At 44.5% G+C, this 18,405-nt stretch overlaps 2 protein-coding genes across 4 annotated transcripts; one reads left to right on the plus strand and one right to left on the minus strand.

The window, feature by feature from the left end:
* Positions 1–1,032: 1,032 nt before the first annotated feature.
* Positions 1,033–10,428, minus strand: LOC115200660 (ubiquitin carboxyl-terminal hydrolase 29-like). Of its 3 annotated transcripts, XM_029763883.1 has the most exons (15): positions 9,043–10,428; positions 8,849–8,934; positions 8,707–8,749; positions 8,410–8,529; positions 8,108–8,239; positions 5,017–5,155; positions 4,753–4,889; positions 3,025–3,118; positions 2,854–2,933; positions 2,514–2,651; positions 2,337–2,410; positions 2,109–2,176; positions 1,871–1,940; positions 1,660–1,798; positions 1,033–1,446 (listed from the first exon to the last, which is right to left on the minus strand). In XM_029763883.1, the coding sequence occupies exons 1-15, from the start codon at positions 9,513–9,515 to the stop codon at positions 1,410–1,412; spliced, it is 1,830 nt and encodes a 609-aa protein (XP_029619743.1). In that variant the 5' UTR covers positions 9,516–10,428; the 3' UTR covers positions 1,033–1,409. The 3 variants fall into 3 exon arrangements, with proteins under 3 accessions (XP_029619743.1, XP_029619735.1, XP_029619748.1); XM_029763875.1 differs by having other exon boundaries at positions 1,660–1,940; XM_029763888.1 differs by lacking the exon at positions 2,109–2,176 and having other exon boundaries at positions 1,033–1,798.
* A 624-nt stretch (positions 10,429–11,052) lies between these two features.
* Positions 11,053–17,156, plus strand: LOC115200697 (UV excision repair protein RAD23 homolog B-like). Its single transcript, XM_029763912.1, has 3 exons — positions 11,053–11,339; positions 16,503–16,664; positions 16,784–17,156. The coding sequence occupies exons 1-3, from the start codon at positions 11,274–11,276 to the stop codon at positions 16,943–16,945; spliced, it is 390 nt and encodes a 129-aa protein (XP_029619772.1). The 5' UTR covers positions 11,053–11,273; the 3' UTR covers positions 16,946–17,156.
* The last annotated feature ends 1,249 nt before the right edge of the window (positions 17,157–18,405 follow it).

An 18,405-nucleotide genomic window follows, 5' to 3' on the forward strand; every position in this document is an offset into this window, starting at 1 on the left:
AACTGAGCAATCAGGTGAGAAAGGCCTTGGTCAGGGAGGTGAACAAGAACCTGATGGTCACTCTGACAGAGCTCCAGAGTTCCTCTGTGGAGATTGGAGAACCCTCCAGAAGAACAACCATCTCTGCAGCACTCCACCAATCAGGTCTTTCTGGTAGTGGCCAGACGGAAGCAAAAGGCATATGACAGCACGCTTGGAGTTTGCCAAAAGCCACCTAAAGACTCTCAGACCATGAGAAACAAGATTGAACTCCTTGGCCTGAATGCCAAGCGTCTCATCTGGAGGAAACCTGGCACCATTTCTACGGTGAAGTATGGTGGTGGCAGCATCATGCTGTGGGGATGTTTTTCAGCAGCAGGGACTGGGAGACTTGTCAGAATCGAGGGAAAGATGAACGGCACAAAGTACAGAGAGATGCTTGATGAAAACCAACTCCAGAGCGTTCAGGATCTCAGACTGGGGCGAAGGGGTCAACTTCCAACAAGACAACGGCCATAAGCACACAGCCAAGACAACGCAGGGGTGGCTTGGGGAGAAGTCTCTGAGTGGCCCAGCCAGAGCCCAGACTTTAACCTGATTGAACATCTCTGGAGACCTGAAAATAGCTGTGCAGCGATTCTCCCCATCCAACCTGACAGAGCTTGAGAGGATCTGCAGAGAAGGATGGGAGAAACTCCCCAAATACAGGTGTGCTAAGCTTGTAGCGTCATACCCAAGAAGACTCGAGGGTGTAATCGCTGCCAAAGGTGCTTCAACAAAGTACTGAGTAAAGGGTCTGAATACTTATGTAAATGTGATAGTTAAGCTTTTTGTTTTCTTTATAAATTTGCAAAAAATTCTAAAAACCTGTTTTTGCTGTCATTATGGGGTAGATTGGATGAGAAGAAAAACAATTTAATCAATTTTCGAATAAGGCTGTAACTTCACAAAATGTGGAAAAAGTCAAGGGGTCTGAATACTTTCTGAATGCACTGTAGGTACAGTTATTAACTACCATGTACAGTAAAGGAAAATGAATTGCACTAGGTAGGTGAGATGTTTTATATTTATATAATTGTAAACATACAGTGGATAGCCTACAGTGGTGTAGGCTGTTTCTTCTGGTGGTCTAGGGCAGCCTGATGTCCTGGTGTTGTCTAGAGCAGACTGATGTCCTGGTGGTCTGATGGTGGTCTAAGGCAGCTTGATGGTGGTCTAGGGCAGCTTGATGGTGGTCTAGGGCAGCTTGATGGTGGTCTAGGGCAGCTTGATGGTGGTCTAGGGCAGCGTGATGGTGGTCTAGGGCAGCTTGATGGTGGTCTAGGGCATCCTAATTCGATGAATCTGATGTTTCTTGGTGTGCGGTAGGTGCTACTCCAGGTGGTCCCTGAGCGCTGTGCCCCTAACGATGGGTTCTCCTGGTGCTTCTCCTAGTAGTGAGGGGCCTGGTCTCCTTCACCTGGTCCACTACAATGAGAAATGACAGGGAGATCTTACATGTACATACAATGTCTGGAAAATAACACATACAGAGGGATTACAGGTTAAAGGGATAACTCTTAATGCATGGTCAATTAATCATCTTTCTAGCTTTGAACAATTTTTTTTCCCTTGATGACTCATTGTCGTGATTGACTCCATTTGTGGCATTCTTCTCAAATGTGTGGGCTAGAGCCTTACCTGCAGACATAGAACAGGATGTAGGCAGTCTGTGCCGTTGCCCTCAGCACAGTGGCCTCATCTGTCCTCAAGACATGTGCGTCATCCAGGCAGAGCCACCCACTGCCACGGCTGTCCAAAACATCACTGATGTAGTGGCCTAGGGAACAAGGGAAACAGAATAGGGTGTACATTAAGCTTTCAGAATTGTGTGTGCGTGCGTGCATTTTACCTGTACACATGTTGTCTCCCAGATGTGAGATCACACTTGACAATTTGTAGATATTGTCTGGCTGGTGTCTCTGTAAGGAAACACATTTAATAATAGGATTGTTATTTTGTCTACAGGATAGGGGTGGCTTCTATAACTGCCTTATCTTGATCCGCCCACTATCTCAACTCGATGGAATTATCTGTTATCTATTTTTCTATCTCTCTCTCTCTTTCTCTATTTCTCTCTCTCTCCTCACCACAGCGGCTGCCTGCTGCTCTTTCTCACTGTCAGCTGGTTTCTCTAGCTGGTCAGAGGAATTTGAAGCTGGTGGGGGTATATCAAATATAGTGTAAATGCAAACCAGAAAGTGAAGTGGAAACCTATCAATAAATATACTCTTAACTTCAGCTTCTGACTTGCTTTCCTCAATAGTCCTGTTTCATGAGAGGCTGTTCTGCATGATGTCAGTAACACAATGTCCTACCTGGTCTATCAAGGGTGCCTTTCGGGGAGTTTGCAGGTGTGTTGTCCATGTTATTTTTCCCCATGGAGCTTGCCCTGTGTAAATTGATGGCATTGAAAATAAATATCTAGTGTGTGAAAATCATGGTGTGTGTTGGCTACCCAATGTGCAATGTGCCCAAACAGAGTCTAAACCAACCTGGCTCCATGCTGGACAGGGGCTGTCGCCCCACATACGGCTGGGAGGGTCAGTTCTGCAGGGATGGATATGGGATCATCCACCTTCTCTGGCTCCCAGTTGCCTGCAGTAAACCGCTTGATATGAAGCATTAGGACCCTGCTCAGAGACAGACAGGCATTCACACACACAGACAGACGGACAGACGGGCAGAGGCAGGCAGGCATTCACATACACAGACGACCAGGCAGGCATTCACACAGACAAAGGCATCAGTCTTGTAGTCAAATCAATAACCCAGTTTGGTGAGTTAGATCAGGACTGTCAATTGTAATCTGAGATGATGATGGGGGGGACTCACCGGGGCAGCGTGAGGAAGTGCCTAGTCACAGATGCCATGCTGCCTGAGCACACCCTGCATGCACACTCTAACGCAGATGGCTAGGTAACAAAGCATAGCAATACAATTATGACATTAATGATAGTGTTCCTTGACATACTCACTAACTCTTGGTTGAAGCTAAGTGCTGACCTTAAAGTAGAGGTCCAGGCTGTGTGTCAGGTCTTGGCTCAGGTTCAGTGACAGGTGATTGTAATCCTCCTGACCATACACTATAACTCCACAGCTTCAGAGGTACGGAGAGAAATGCATCAGCTCTCCAACACAAACCTTTTGATCCCTCTACACACTAACTATCTTAACTTAAGCGTCTCATCCCGTTAGCGGGATCATTTTCCAGCGAAAACTCCTAGCGACATTAGCATAACGAAATTCAATATTTTTTTTTCTTTCAAATATAGGACTGTCTCATTTCGTTTTATAGTTCCACCTCTCTTGAATCGACCCTCGTTGTCCGATTTCAAAAAGGTTTTACAGGAAAAGCACAATATTAGATTATGTTAGAGGAGTACATGGTAAAAGTAGCATCATATGAATTTTCCGACCAAGCACATGCATCACATATAACCAAAAAACAGCTAAATGCAGCACTAACCTTTTACAAACTTCATCAGATGACACACCTAGGACATCATGTTACACACAGCATGCAATCTTTTGTTCAATAAAGGTCATATTTCTATATAAAAACAGCATTTTACATCGGCACCTGACGTTGACTAACTATTTTCCCATAAAATGCGTCCCGGGAAACAGTGCTACAAATTTATAAATTACTATTCGAAAACGATTATTTTTTTTTACATTGTCATTCTAAGATTTATATATGAATATCTCTTGAAAACACCCGTCATAACAGATTTTAAATGAACTTTACAGGGTAATCACACTGAGATAAAAGGGGATGCGATACTCAGAAAATGAGCTAGAAAGCCTAGCTCGTCGCCATCTTGGAACAATCGCACATCACATCTGATCTTGTATAATATTGCCAATAATCCCTCACCTTTAGTTGTCTTCATCAGAAAGCACTTCCAGGAATCCCAGGTCCACGACAAATGTATTTTCGGTCGAAAAAGTCCATCCTTTATGTTCCATTAGCTTGATGTTGTTAGCGCGTCCGAAGGCTGTAACCAAAGGTTGATACGGGCGCGGGACTTGGCTAACGAAAAATGACTATTTTCCCTTCTTTAGGTTCGTTCAAACATGTCAAACGTTGTATAACATTAATCTTCAGGGCCTGTTTCAACAAGAGAGCCAATAAGATTCGAGTGGGACGATTTCATTGTGTTTCAAAACGTTTCCAAAGGTGGGGGCAGACACGGCCGCCGACGTCACAATGCTGATGGCCCTACTACTGTGACCAATTGCCTCATCGTCTCCTACACTGAGTTTCGACAGCAGAAGCCTCAAAACACTTTGTAAAGACTGGGGACATCTAGTGGAAGCACTGGAAAGTGCTCAATTATCATTTTTTCACGTTGTGAATTACAGGGAAGGCTGTGAAGTCGAGTCCACAATTCAGAATCCCACTTCCTGGTTCAATCGGTCTCGGGGTTTTGACTGCCATACGAGTTCTGTTATACTCACAGACACCATTCAAACAGTTTTAGAAACTTTAGGGTGTTTTCTATCCATATAAAATAAGTATATGCATGTCCTAGCTTCTGAGTTTGATTAGTAGGCCGTTGAAAATGGGAACGAATTTTTTCCAAAATGCGCTGTGGCGCCCCCAGTGGTAGGATACACGCAAGAGGTTAATGCTTTACCTCTGTATCCTGCATGTTATGCTGACATTAAACCTCCTCACAAATGTGATGAAGACATCAAGGTACACCATATACAAATGACAGCTGTTACCTGGTGCAGGTACGGAAAGTCTTCAGCTTGAATTCTAACTGCTTCACGGGGCAGGTGTATGGCTCTGGGGAGCCCTTTAATGCCATACCCTCCTCCTTCAGCTGAAAGAGGAGGAGCAACACACATTCATGGGCATCCTAAGAGAAGAATGGGAAAGAAACAGAAAATACATCAACAACTACAACTGAAACAGAGCTAAGGAAAAAGATGGTCACGTGTCCCAGGTTTATTGTTAAGTGAGTCTTTTAGCATATAATATCTTACCTGTTCACCGTCGTCCTCATAGTCCTCATTGACAACGGAGAGACAGCGCTTGACTGTTTGAAGGATTTTCATCTTTTCCTTTTTCTTAGCATTGATAGTGCCTCCAGAAAGCCTTGCCTGATGTAACTCGGCAAAGCAGCTGTGGAGGGAGACAAAGAGCATGCATTCAGGTTTCACTCTCTCACTTTGGCCACAGATTAGCTCTGTGCTTCTACTTTAGCCTCTGATCAAATATGATTCAACTGATTCCTGATTGTGACAGGAAATCATCTCTGGTGTTAATCAGTAGCTGAGTTGGGTGTGGTTTTATCTTAAAAATCATATGAGGCACTAAGAGTGTACAAAAGACAGTATACATACATATATACATACATACATACATACAGTACACTGAACAAAAATATAAATGCAACATGTGAAGTGTTGGTCCCATGTTTCATGAGCTGAAATAAAAGATCACAGAAAAGTTCCATATGTACAAAAAGCTTATTTTTCTCAAATTCTGTGCACAAATTTGTTAACATCCCTGTTAGTGAGCATTTATCCTTTGCCAAGATAATCCATCCACCTGACAGGTGGTATATCAAGAAGCTGATTAAACAGCATGATCATCACACAGGTACACAGGTAAACCTTGTGCTGAGGACAATAAAAGGCCACTCTAAAATGTGCAGTTTTGTTACACAACACAATACCACAGATGTCACAGGTTTTGAGGGAGTGTGCAATTGGCATGCTGACAGCAGGAATGTCCACCAGAGCTGTTGCCAGAGAATTGAATGTTAATTTCTATACCATAAGCCATCTCCAACATTGTTTTAGAGAATTTGGCAGTACGTCCAACCGGCCTCCCAACCGCAGACCACGTGTAACCACACAAGCCCAGGACCTCCACATCCAGCTTCTTCACCTGCGGCATCGTCTGAGGGGGTGCTGAGGAGTATTTCTGTCTGTAATAAAGCCCTTTTGTGGGGGAAATCTCATTCTGATCGACTGGACCTAACTCCCCAGTGGGTGGGCCTACGCCTTCCCAGCCCCACCCATGGCTGTGCCCTTGCTCAGTCGTGAAATCCATAGATTATGGCCTAATGAATTTATTTCAATAGACTCATTTCCTTATATGAATTGTAACAGAGTCAAATATTTGAAATTGTTGCATGTTGCATTTATATACACTGCTCAAAAAAATAAAGGGAACACTAAAATAACACATCCTAGATCTGAATGAATGAAATACTTTTTTCTTTACATAGTTGAATGTGCTGACAACAAAATCACACAAAAATAATCAATGGAAATCCAATTTATCAACCCATGGAGGTCTGGATTTGGAGTCACACTCAAAATGAAAGTGGAAAACCACACTACAGGCTGATCCAACTTTGATGTAATGTCCTTAAAACAAGTCAAAATGAGGCTCAGTAGTGTGTGTGGCCTCCATGTGCCTGTATGACCTCCCTACAACGCCTGGGCATGCTCCTGATGAGGTGGCGGATGGTCTCCTGAGGGATGTCCTCCCAGACCTGGACTAAAGCATCCGCCTACTCCTGGACAGTCTGTGGTGCAATGTGGCGTTGGTGGATGGAGCGAGACATGATGTCCCAGATGTGCTCAATTGGATTCAGGTCTGGGGAACGGGCGGGCCAGTCCATAGCATCAATGCTTTCCTCTTGCAGGAACTGCTGACACACTCCAGCCACATGAGGTCTAGCATTGTCTTGCATTAGGAGGAACCCAGGGCCAACCGCACCAGCATATGGTCTCACAAGGGGTCTGAGGATCTCATCTCGGTACCTAATGGCAGTCAGGCTACCTCTGGCGAGCACATGGAGGGCTGTGCGGCCCCCCAAAGAAATGCCACCCCACACCATGACTGACCCACCGCCAAACCGGTCATGCTGGAGGATGTTGCAGGCAGTAGAACGTTCTCCACGGCGTCTCCAGACTCTGTCACGTCTGTCACATGTGCTCAGTGTGAACCTGCATTCATCTGTGAAGAGCACAGGGCGCCAGTGGCGAATTTGCCAATCTTGGTGTTCTCTGGCAAATGCCAAACGACCTGCACGGTGTTGGGCTGTAAGCACAACCCCCACCTGTGGACGTCGGGCCCTCATACCACCCTCATGGAGTCTGTTTCTGACCGTTTTGAGCAGACACATGCACATTTGTGGCCTCCTGGAGGTAATTTTGCTGGGCTCTGGCAGTGCTCCTCCTGCTCCTCCTTGCACAAAGGCGGAGGTAGCGGTCCTGCTGCTGGGTTGTTGCCCTCTTACGGCCTCCTCCATGTCTCCTGATGTACTGGCCTGTCTCCTGGTAGCGCCTCCACACTACGCTGACAGACACAGCAAACCTTCTTGCCACAGCTCGCATTGATGCGCCATCCTGGATGAGCTGCACTACCTGAGCCACTTGTGTGGGTTGTAGACTCCGTCTCATGCTACCACTAGAGTGAAAGCACCGCCAGCATTCAAAAGTGACCAAAACATCAGCCAGGAAGCATAGGAACTGAGAAGTGGTCTGTGGTTACCACCTGCAGAACCACTCCTTTATTGGGGGTGTCTTGCTAATTGCCTATAATTTCCACCTGTTGTCTATTCCATTTGCACAACAGCATGTGAAATTTATTGTCAATCAGTGTTGCTTCCTAAGTGGACAGTTTGATTTCACAGAAGTGTGATTGACTTGGAGTTACATTGTGTTGTTTAAGTGTTCCCTTTATTTTTTGGAGCAGTATATTTGTTTAGTATACATTGATACATACATACATACATACATACATACATACATACATACATACATACATACATACATACTGTACATACATACCACAGGAGGTTGATGGCACCTTAATTGGTAATGGCTGGAGCGGAATCAGTGGAATGCTATCAAATACATCAAACATATGGTTTCTATGTGTTTGATGCCATTCCATTTGCTCCATTACAGACATCATTACGAGCCGTCCTCCCCTCAGCAGCCTCCACTGACACATACATTGAGGCGGGACTTGTGTACTGTAACTATAAGCGTCTAGATGGGTGGGTCAGTGTGTGTACAGGTGGGACAGGAGAGTGAAAGCGAGGCTGTATACCATAGCAGTTTAGAGGAGGGGGAGGAACTCCAAGTGTCCTGCTGTCTCAGGATGTCTCTGCAAAATGCTGGCAGCCCCAGCAGGCACTGCAGAGCAGAGTTCATGAAGCAGGTGTTGCCAATATTAGGCAACCTGTGGGAAAGAAGCCATCAGTTACACACTAATATCTGAACAGTGGACCAAAGGTAAACTAATGAATGGATTTGTAAGGCATGAACGCAAGATAACTCTGAATACTACACAGAATTATTTAAAACAAAAAGCAGAGCTCAGAGATAAGAGTAGGTGTGTGTGTGTTTTACCCGAGGAGCTTGGTGTTGTCTTCGCCCTCGCCTGTGCAGCTCTGCTCCCCCAGCTGGGTGCTACTCTTGCTGAACAGGTTTGGGAGGCGAGCCATGGCTTCCCGAGGCCTGACCAATGGCCTGGAGGAAGAGAGACTGGTTAGAGGCCTCAGTAGCAGTAGCTCCACACCAATCGGTCTGTTTGAACACTGTTTTAATGTACAAGCATACAGATATTCCTTACCATGTCATGGTGTGAGTGACCACTCTTATGTAGAGTCGAGTGAGATGAAGGTGGCTATTGTCTACAGTACTTACCTCTCCAATGAGACAGAGGAATCCCTCAGGTCAATGGAGGCCTCTGCAGAGAGAGACCGAGAGACGGACAGCGGTAAGAAAGAAGCTTTGTCAAAGATGAATTGAGAAAAATAGCACCAACATATGGCACCCGTTTACAGACCTGCGATGCCAGCAAATCGGGGTACCGTTCTCTTTGTCTGTGGAACAACTGCCCCCATCTCTTTGACCTCAGAGCTTATAAGATCTCTGTAAAGACACACAGACATATGCATTAGGTTAGCTATATTATATTGGCTTTTTCATTTCAATTCAATGGTGTTGGTTGGCATGAAATTTGATATCAGGCTGCAGTACCTGGCAGTCTCACTGTCTTTGTTGGTCTCTCCACGGTGGTCCAGGGGGTTTGGAGAGGAGGACTGGGGGGCAGGGGAGGAGACGTGGGTTGTGGAGGAAGGGCAGGCAGGACTGGGGGGAGTGGCAGAGGAGGATGACTGAGTTGAGACAGCCAGGGAAACAGAGGAAGCACTAAAAGGGGAGGAGGTCTGTGATCCTTCCTCTGAAGAAGAAGAAGAGACAGATGACAGGTGGAGAGAGGAGAGGGAAGAGAGGCTGAAGAACTTGGAGAGAGTGGAAGGGGATCTGGCAGGGGATCCAGGGGGTGAGGGGGATGCAGTGCCGATTGGTGTTCGGCCAGACAAGGGGTCGAGGGGTGTCAGAGATGTTGTAGACAGTTTCAAATGGAAAGAAGAGACAAAGGAAGAATCAAGTTGGTGGTGATCCTTTACGTTCTTCTTCTCACGGTTTTTCCAAACTGACGCAGTTACCATGCTGGCATCCAATGACGTCAGTTTGGGTGGGATTGGGAACGGCGATGGACAGCGGCTCCCAATCCCGAGGCGAACTCTGCACTTCTTTTTCTGTTTGGAGAAACATTATATAGCTAATATAGTACATAACAAATCAAATTAAAAGATTTTACTTGCTTCACAACAGACCTTGTTATATTTGAACTAGCAGCAAAGGTCACACCCAAACCACATGATCTGACCATAAAATAAAGAACTTGTCGCCCAATCATATTGAATTCTGTATCATAGGCTAACAAATAGCAAAAATACATGTTTATAAAAATAAAACCATTGTAACCATACAGTTATACCCTCTGTCCCAAATCCTGCCATATGGGACACATAAATAGACAATGAAACAACTAGGAATAGCTGAAAAGAATAGAATATACTCTAAATTGTAACAGAATTAGATCAATTCTAGCCCAGACTAAACATATACCTTTTTACAGCAACACAAACATCCCATTTCAGTGTATTTGTAGACTATGCCTTATTTTGCAGAACATCAAAATATGTTGCCTATTTAACATTGTGATGTCATAAACCAAATTATGATGCGCTTGACTACGCGTTACCAGCGTAAATAGCCAACAAATCACACAAACCAAAATGTTGAAAAATAATTTACAAAATGAATTGATCGTGTATTCAGAGTTATTCCTATTTCATAAAATATACAAAATAACTAGGTTCTTGCCAATAAACCTGTTTTTTTATTGAGGAAACATTGTCTTCTCTTTCTCCCATGCTCCCTGGGTCACTGACGCGTGATTGTATGGGATATAGTAAGAGCCTAGGAAATTCGAAGTACTGTCTATCAGAATCAAAATAACTTGTATTGCCCAAGTGGCCTACATTCACACATTCACAGAATTTGACTCGGTGAATTGGTGCTACCAGCTACAGACAAATGTAAAGACACATTTACAGCCTATACAATATACAGTAAACATAAAACATATTTATTAGGTTCTATCTTCTTAAAATACTTTAGAGTAATATTTTATTATGGAAAGTAAAATGCCTATTTCACTTCAGTTGACGCTGATCTGATACAGATCGAACGTGTAGCTTTGCAATGGTTGTTAGGATGACCTTTGAAAAAGAAAAGGAGAGCCGCACTCTCTAGCTCAGACTCAATAATTGAATAACCTAATATCCAACGTTCCGACCGACAAGCTGTCTTCATCAGGGTATGTTAGGAGGACCTCTGACCGTACCTCATTGAAAAGGTGCCACTCTGCCTAGTGACTGTAAACTAAACAAAAATACTAACGTTAGTACATTTGTTGTATATTTGCTGTTCTGTACACCCAGTTGGTCGCCACCGCACCGGTCACAACTGTCAACAGATCATGCCATAAATGCAAAGCATCATTTGTTCTCGCAAAGTAGACTGTAGATCCTACTACCACCTGGATGAACTGGCACCCCAGGTGTGTGATTTCACCGGGATATTCATATGATTGACCAGTTAGTGGTTGTAGCAATCAGACTCAGAGAGCGCTCGAGGCTGCAAGTTGGGCAGCAAACCGTTACGCTGCACCTACTTCTGAGTTTTGTGTCATCAAAGATGGCGATTTTCTGAGTGCTCATGGACACATCTCATGGTCATGGATAAATATTCTCTCGCTTGAACTTGTGGTTAAATGTAGTTTCTGTTTTACTTTTGAATATTTTAAAACACAGCTGTAATCGAAGCGCTAGGGGAAAACAGCGTTAGCTACCGCAAGAATGCATATCACGCTAAAAACACTGCAACAGCAGACCATTCAAATTGACATAGACCCAGATCAAACGGTAAGTGCCCATTTGTTCATTTTATCTAGCCCGCTTGGCTAACTATCTTTCTTGTTAATTGCACGAAAGACCAAATGAATTGGTCCCAGATTATCAATTCGGATAATACAACTAACAGGCTAACGCTAGCTAGCTAGACGTTATTGACACCCCTAGCATTAGCTAACTAGCTAGTTCTTAGTCTTAGCTTTCCAGCATGACATAGTGTCTTGTTTTGTACGCTTTGTACAAAATAATAAAACGTAGAACTACAGGATGTTTCTTAACATAACTCTTTATTAACTAGCTACAACTACATGTTCGCCTATCTCCAACCACGATCAACTGACCATGACCTAACCGTCTGGGTGGTCTTAACCAATCACCGCACAGTATGATACGGCGGTAAAATGCATCCAATTATAATTCAGTATGTATTCACATATGAATATTACATCCCCCTTCTTTTAAAACAAGATACAAATGTTTTACATATTCTAAGCTTTTCTTTTGAAAACATGCTCTGTAGTTTGAACTCAAGGTAAGTAACCATTTATATTGCATAATACACCAACTGAATCAACCTACTCTGAAACAATGATCCAACATACTGTTACTTTTCAAACAAGGGATTCTCAGCAACTCAGCTTTCACTGTAGAAATAACATCTTAACATTTCAAACAAATACAATACCAAAGCATGTCAACTGAACTTTCAATAACAAGTTTACAGTCTGGAACTCTTTTAGGGCAGCGATCCGCCTACACCCTTTCACATTTCACAGGTCGAGGACAGCTCTGGGCTTGACCTCTCTTCCTGACCTTGTGCGATATGATGTTGAGCATGCTTCTGTGTCAGTCAACAGTTGTTGTGGTGTTGCAGGTAAGTGTGGTGTATGTTGTGCTGTGTGTGTTTTTAGTCCATCACGTTCTCTTTCAGGGGAACAGTTCATCTCATCAGTGTGTTGTTCTTTTGTGTTCAGTAAGTGACGACGATTGCGGCGGTACACTGCTCCTTCTGCTGTGCGGACGTGATATGAACGTTCAGTGTCAGCTGGCTGGATGACGACTGCTGGCTTCCAGAGGCCATGCTCCTGGATTCTAACTGACTCTCCGTCGATCAGTGGTGGCAGTGGTCTAGCTGACCTGTCGTAGTATCGCTTTTGTTGTTGTCTCTGTGCACGTTTTTCATGCATTTCCTTGTAGCTGACGACCTCAGGTTGCAGCTGCTGGTTGGTGCTGGGAAGGGTTGAGCGAAGTCTGCGGCTCATCAACAGCTGGGCTGGTGATTTGAAGTTGTCAACTGGAGTGTTGCGGTATTCAAGGAGACTGAGGTAGGGGTCTCTCTTGTCTGCTTTTGCTTTGTCCATTAGTGATTTAGCAATCTGCACAGATTTTTCAGCAAGGCCATTACTTTGAGGGTAATGTGGGCTTGTGGTGACATGTGTGAACTCCCATGCTTTTGTGAAGGATTCAAACTCATTTGATTTGTAACAGGGCCCATTGTCAGATATTAAAGTCTCTACAATGCCATGCCTGGCAAAGGCTGCTTTCAGCTTGTGTATCACAGCTGCAGATGTGGTGCTGTGAAGCTTGTCGAGTTCGAAGTATCTGCTGTAGTAGTCCACTGTTACGATGTAGTCCTCGTTGTTCCAGGTGAACAGATTGGTTGCCACGACCTGCCAGGGTCGGTCTGGGATACAGTGAGGTAACATTGGCTCTTTGGTGTTTGAGGGGCGTCTTTCAAGACAGATGGTGCATCTACCAACAATGTCATCTATTTGTTAGCACATTCCAGGCCAAAACATAATGTCCCTTGCTCTCTGTTTGCACTTTTCCATGCCCATGTGTCCAGCATGGATCTTTGTCAAAATCTCTTCTCTGAGACTGGTAGGAATAATGATTTTCTCTCCTTTGAAAAGGATTCCGTTGATCTGTGATAGTTCATCACGATGGTTCCAGAATTCTGAGACGCTCTGAGGGCATTTTCTCCTCTCCTCAGGCCATCCATCCTGTATGACTTTCCTCAGCTGTGTGAGTTGTGAGTCCTTGTCTGTTTCTGCTTGGATCTCCTTCAGTTTCGTGTCACTAACTGGTAAGTTGCTGTACACAGTGTGCACTTGCATGTCCATGCCCTCACTGAGGCTGCTGTCCTTGTAGGTAAGAAACTTCCTGGAGAGTGTGTCTGCGACAGGGATGTCTTTGCCTGGACGGTGAGTGATTGTGAAGTCGTATTTTTGTAGTTGAAGGATCATTCTCTGTAGCCTTGGCGGGGCTGCAGCTAGTGGTTTCCTCATGATTGACTCAAGGGGCTTGTGGTCGGATTCCACAATGACTTGTCGTCCATATACGTACTGATGGAAACGTTTACATCCGAACAGAATGGCATAGAGCTCCTTTTCGATTTGAGCGTAGTTGATTTCACAGTCTGTGAGAGATTTGGAAGCGTAGCCGATGGGCTTTCCTTCTTGCAGTAGCACTGCACCTAGTCCATACTTCGATGCGTCCACGTGGAGTCTGAGCTCTTTGTTGGGGTCGTAGTAGGCAAAGATTGGTCCTGGTTCTCTCGTGATCAAGTCTTTCACATTCTGGAAAGCAATGTCGTGTTGCTTGTCCCAAAGAAACTCACTGGACTGCTTTAGCAGTTGATGCAGGGGTGCATTAGCATTGGAGAGGCTGGGTGCGAACTTGGCTAAGTAGTTGACCATGCCAAGCACTGTTTCCAGCTCTGCACGGTTCTTTGGTGGCTCCATTTCTTTTATGGCTGAGATCTTCTGTGGATCCGGCTTGATTCCAGTCGCTGTGAGAAGATGTCCGAAGTAGCTGACCTCTGTAGCGCTGACTGTGCTCTTCTCGGGGTTGAGCCGGACTCCTCTCTCGCGGGACCTTTGCAGCATCGCGCGGAGGTTTTGGTCGTGCTCCTCTTTGGTTCGACCATAAACAAGGATGTCATCCACAATTGCCACAACTCCGTCGAGGCCTTCGTACACTTCGTCGACCTTTCGCTGAAACTCGTCTTGGGCTGAGATAATCCCAAAAGGCAGGCGACAGAACCTGTAGCGTCCAAACGGTGTGCTGAATGTTGTGAGCTTAGATGACTCTTCTGTGAGCTTGATAGCCCAGTAGCCTGATCTAGCGTCCATGACACTGAAGTAGTGTGCTCCCGCTAGCTTGTGTGTGATACCATCTAGCGTCGGTAAAGGGTAATGGGGCCGTTTGATAGCCTTGTTCAAGTCTCTTGGGTCGAGGCATACTCGGAGCTTGCCTGTGCGTGGTTTCTCCACCACCACTAACGCATTTACCCAGTCAGTCGGTTCTGTAACCTTGGTGACTATGTCAGATTGCTCCATGCTCTCCAACTCTTTCTTCAGACGGGCACAGAGAGCAAGGGGAATCTTTCTCGGGGGGTAGACCACTGGGGTTGCGTCTGGGTCAAGGTGAATGGTACATTCTCCTGGGAATAATCCTATTCCTGTAAAGACATCAGCAAACTCCTCCAGTACATTTCCTGTCTCTACTGGTGCTGTTACTGATAAAACTAGCTTGATGAGGTCCATGTCTAAACATGCTTTAAGACCTAGCACTGCAGGTGCTCTAGTGTCAACAATGTAAAAGTCCAACATCATGTCACTTTCCTTGTATTTGCATTTGAAAGTGCATGTGCCTTTTACTGGGAGCTGTTCACCACCATAACCAGTCAGTCTGCGCATGGTGGGCTGTAGCTCGCACTCAGATGTCAAGCTGCGGTACTTATTCAGAGGAATAATGTTTACTTGTGCACCAGTGTCTAGTTTGAACTTTAGCTTTGAGCCTTGTATTCCGATCTCAATGTCAGCAAAGGCTTGCTCTGTCTCTGATATGTGACTTTTTTGTGTCACTGAATCAATAAACAGTTCATCATCATTTGACTCTTTGATTGACATTTCATCTTCACTCACTGTGTGTACTGTTTTTCCACGGTAAGCTCTGCACACTTTTGCAAAGTGATTCCATTTACCACATTTAGTACACTGTTTGCCTTTAGCTGGGCAATTTCCTTGTTCGCCATGCACTTTGTATCCACAACATCCACATGTTTTGGGGCGTTTTGAGTCTGTGACGCTCTGTTTTGGAGTTATGTCTCTCTCCGTTCTGAAACGCGCTCTCTGGGCACTGGAGGTGTGCTTTGATGTCTGACTGCGTGCACTGCTTGTTCACGTGATGCGCTCGTGCTGCGGCGCGAAATGGTTTTCATCTGAGCCTGTGCTAGCTCGTGAGATCTGGCTATGTCGATAGCTTGGTCTAGCGTTAGCTCAGATCCAACATTCAAACGTTCTCTCTCACTCGCGGTGAGTGTATTCCAAATACAATACGGTCCCTGACCATCTCATCCTTGTTTGCATAATCACAGTCTTTCACAAGCAGACGCAGCTCAGTCACAAACTGTTCAAAAAACTCGCTAGCTCCCTGTACTTTCTCATGGAATTTGTACCGAGCGAAAATTGTATTAGTCTTCGGCACAACATATGCTTCAAAACGATCGTAGTATGTTTTCAGTACCTTTGATTCACCCTCGGTAAGTGTCCATGTGTTGTAAATATCTCTCCTTTTTCACCGATCCAGAGGAGCAGGTAGCTACACTTTTCCTCTTCTCCTCTTGCCTTCAGAGGACCCGTGAACATTAGCTCTACATGCTGTTTGTATTTACATCCAATTATAATTCAGTATGTATTCACATATTAATATTACACATAGCTAAAGCAAACTAGCTTGCAAGCTAATGTGTGTCAATTTGCTAATCCAATGTTGAGTCTCATTATTAGCTAGCTAGGTAAATTATTATCCGCTAAAACATCAGCTTGCTACATGACTAGCCAACGTTAGTTATCCCTCATCGAGTTAATGTCAGCTTAAGCCAACTATCTAGCGTTAGCTAGACAGCCATATTACTAGCTAGCTAGCTAACTACGTCATCTATTTTGGTCTATGCAAGTCTAGTTGGACGATTAATCAGCAATATTCTAGCAGACATTTACTAGCTAGGTCATAACGAGTGAAAATGGCTAGCTAGCTACATCATGTAAGGTAAACCTGCAATGTAAAAAGTTGGGCAATTCAAACAGTCAGTGTTAGCGAGCAACTTTTTGGTTGCACTGTGTTTAACAATTAAAGCAAGGCTGAACAGCTTATTTTTGGTTTCAACAGGTGAAGGCACTGAAGGAGAAGATAGAAGCAGAGAGGGGGAAAGATAACTTCCCAGTGTCTGGACAGAAGCTCATATATGCTGGCAAAATCCTGCAAGATGACACACCTATTAAAGACTACAAAATTGACGAGAAGAATTTCGTTGTAGTTATGGTATCGAAGGTACATTTCCCTAATCCATTTTACTATGGCTCATAATGAGCTGCACCCACCTGTTTTGGGTTACATGATTGTCTGCATAGATGACAGTAATAGCCTGTTTATATCTCCTCTGGAACTAGGCAATGTCTGCCACAGCTGCTTCAACACCTTCCTCAGAGGCACCCAAGGCCCCTGTCCAGGACTCTGGGTCGTCTGCGGGCCCGGCCCCTGCAGCCATCCCTATCCCCCCAGAGGAGCCCACACCTCCAGTCGCAGAGCCCCCAGCTCTGATGTCCTCTTAGTCTTTCCCACAGTAGTTGTGGGTCAAGACTGTCTTCCAAACTGATCTGTGATGTATGGTCTGTTACATTGCCATTCATTGTTCCATTACTTTATTGTATTTGTGGTTACATTCAAATCCTGAGGGAGTGCGTAGATAGACTGTGCACAGACACACAATATTGTTTTAATATTATTAACTTTTTCCACTTTTTACTCAACATGAATGAATGATAGAGATTGCCTCTTATACAGTGCATTCGGAACGTATTCACACCCATTGACTTTTTCCACATTTTGTTACGTTTCAGCCTTATTCAAAAAGGATAAAAAAATTACAAATCCTCATCAATCTACACACAATACCCCATAATGTCGAAGTGAAGACAGGTTTTTAGACATTCTAGCAAATTTATACAAAATAAAAAAACAGAAATACTTGTACATGATTTGGAAAGGCACACCTGTCTATATAAGGTCCCGCAGTTGACAGTGCATGTCAGAACAAAAACCAAGCCATGAGGTCGAAGGAATTGTCCTCCATCATTCCTAAATGGAAGAAGTTTGGAACCTCAAAGACTCCTAGAGCTGGCTGCCTGGCTAGAGCTGAGTGGCCAGACGGAAGCCACTTCTCAGCAAAAGGCATATGACAGCACGCTTGGAGTTTGCCAAAAGCCACCTAAAGACTCTCAGACCATGAGAAACAAGATTGAACTCCTTGGCCTGAATGCCAAGCGTCTCATCTGGAGGAAACCTGGCACCATTTCTACGGTGAAGTATGGTGGTGGCAGCATCATGCTGTGGGGATGTTTTTCAGCAGCAGGGACTGGGAGACTAGTCAGAATCGAGGGAAAGATGAACGGCACAAAGTACAGAGAGATGCTTGATGAAAACCAACTCCAGAGCGTTCAGGATCTCAGACTGGGGCGAAGGGGTCAACTTCCAACAAGACAACGGCCATAAGCACACAGCCAAGACAACGCAGGGGTGGCTTGGGGACAAGTCTCTGAGTGGCCCAGCCAGAGCCCAGACTTTAACCTGATTGAACATCTCTGGAGACCTTAAAATAGCTGTGCAGCGATTCTCCCCATCCAACCTGACAGAGCTTGAGAGGATCTGCAGAGAAGAATGGGAGAAACTCCCCAAATACAGGTGTGCTAAGCTTGTAGCGTCATACCCAAGAAGACTCGAGGGTGTAATCGCTGCCAAAGGTGCTTCAACAAAGTACTGAGTAAAGGGTCTGAATACTTATGTAAATGTGATAGTTAAGCTTTTTGTTTTCTTTATAAATTTGCAAAAAATTCTAAAAACCTGTTTTTGCTGTCATTATGGAGTAGATTGATGAGAAGAAAAACAATTTAATCCATTTTAGAATAAGGCTGTAACTTCACAAAATGTGGAAAAAGTCAAGGGGTCTGAATACTTTCTGAATGCACTGTAGGTACAGTTATGAACTACCATGTACAGTAAAGGAAAATGAATT

The sequence above is a fragment of the Salmo trutta genome, chromosome 1 (assembly GCF_901001165.1).
Source record: "Salmo trutta chromosome 1, fSalTru1.1, whole genome shotgun sequence".
Taxonomy (NCBI): Eukaryota; Metazoa; Chordata; class Actinopteri; order Salmoniformes; family Salmonidae; genus Salmo; species Salmo trutta.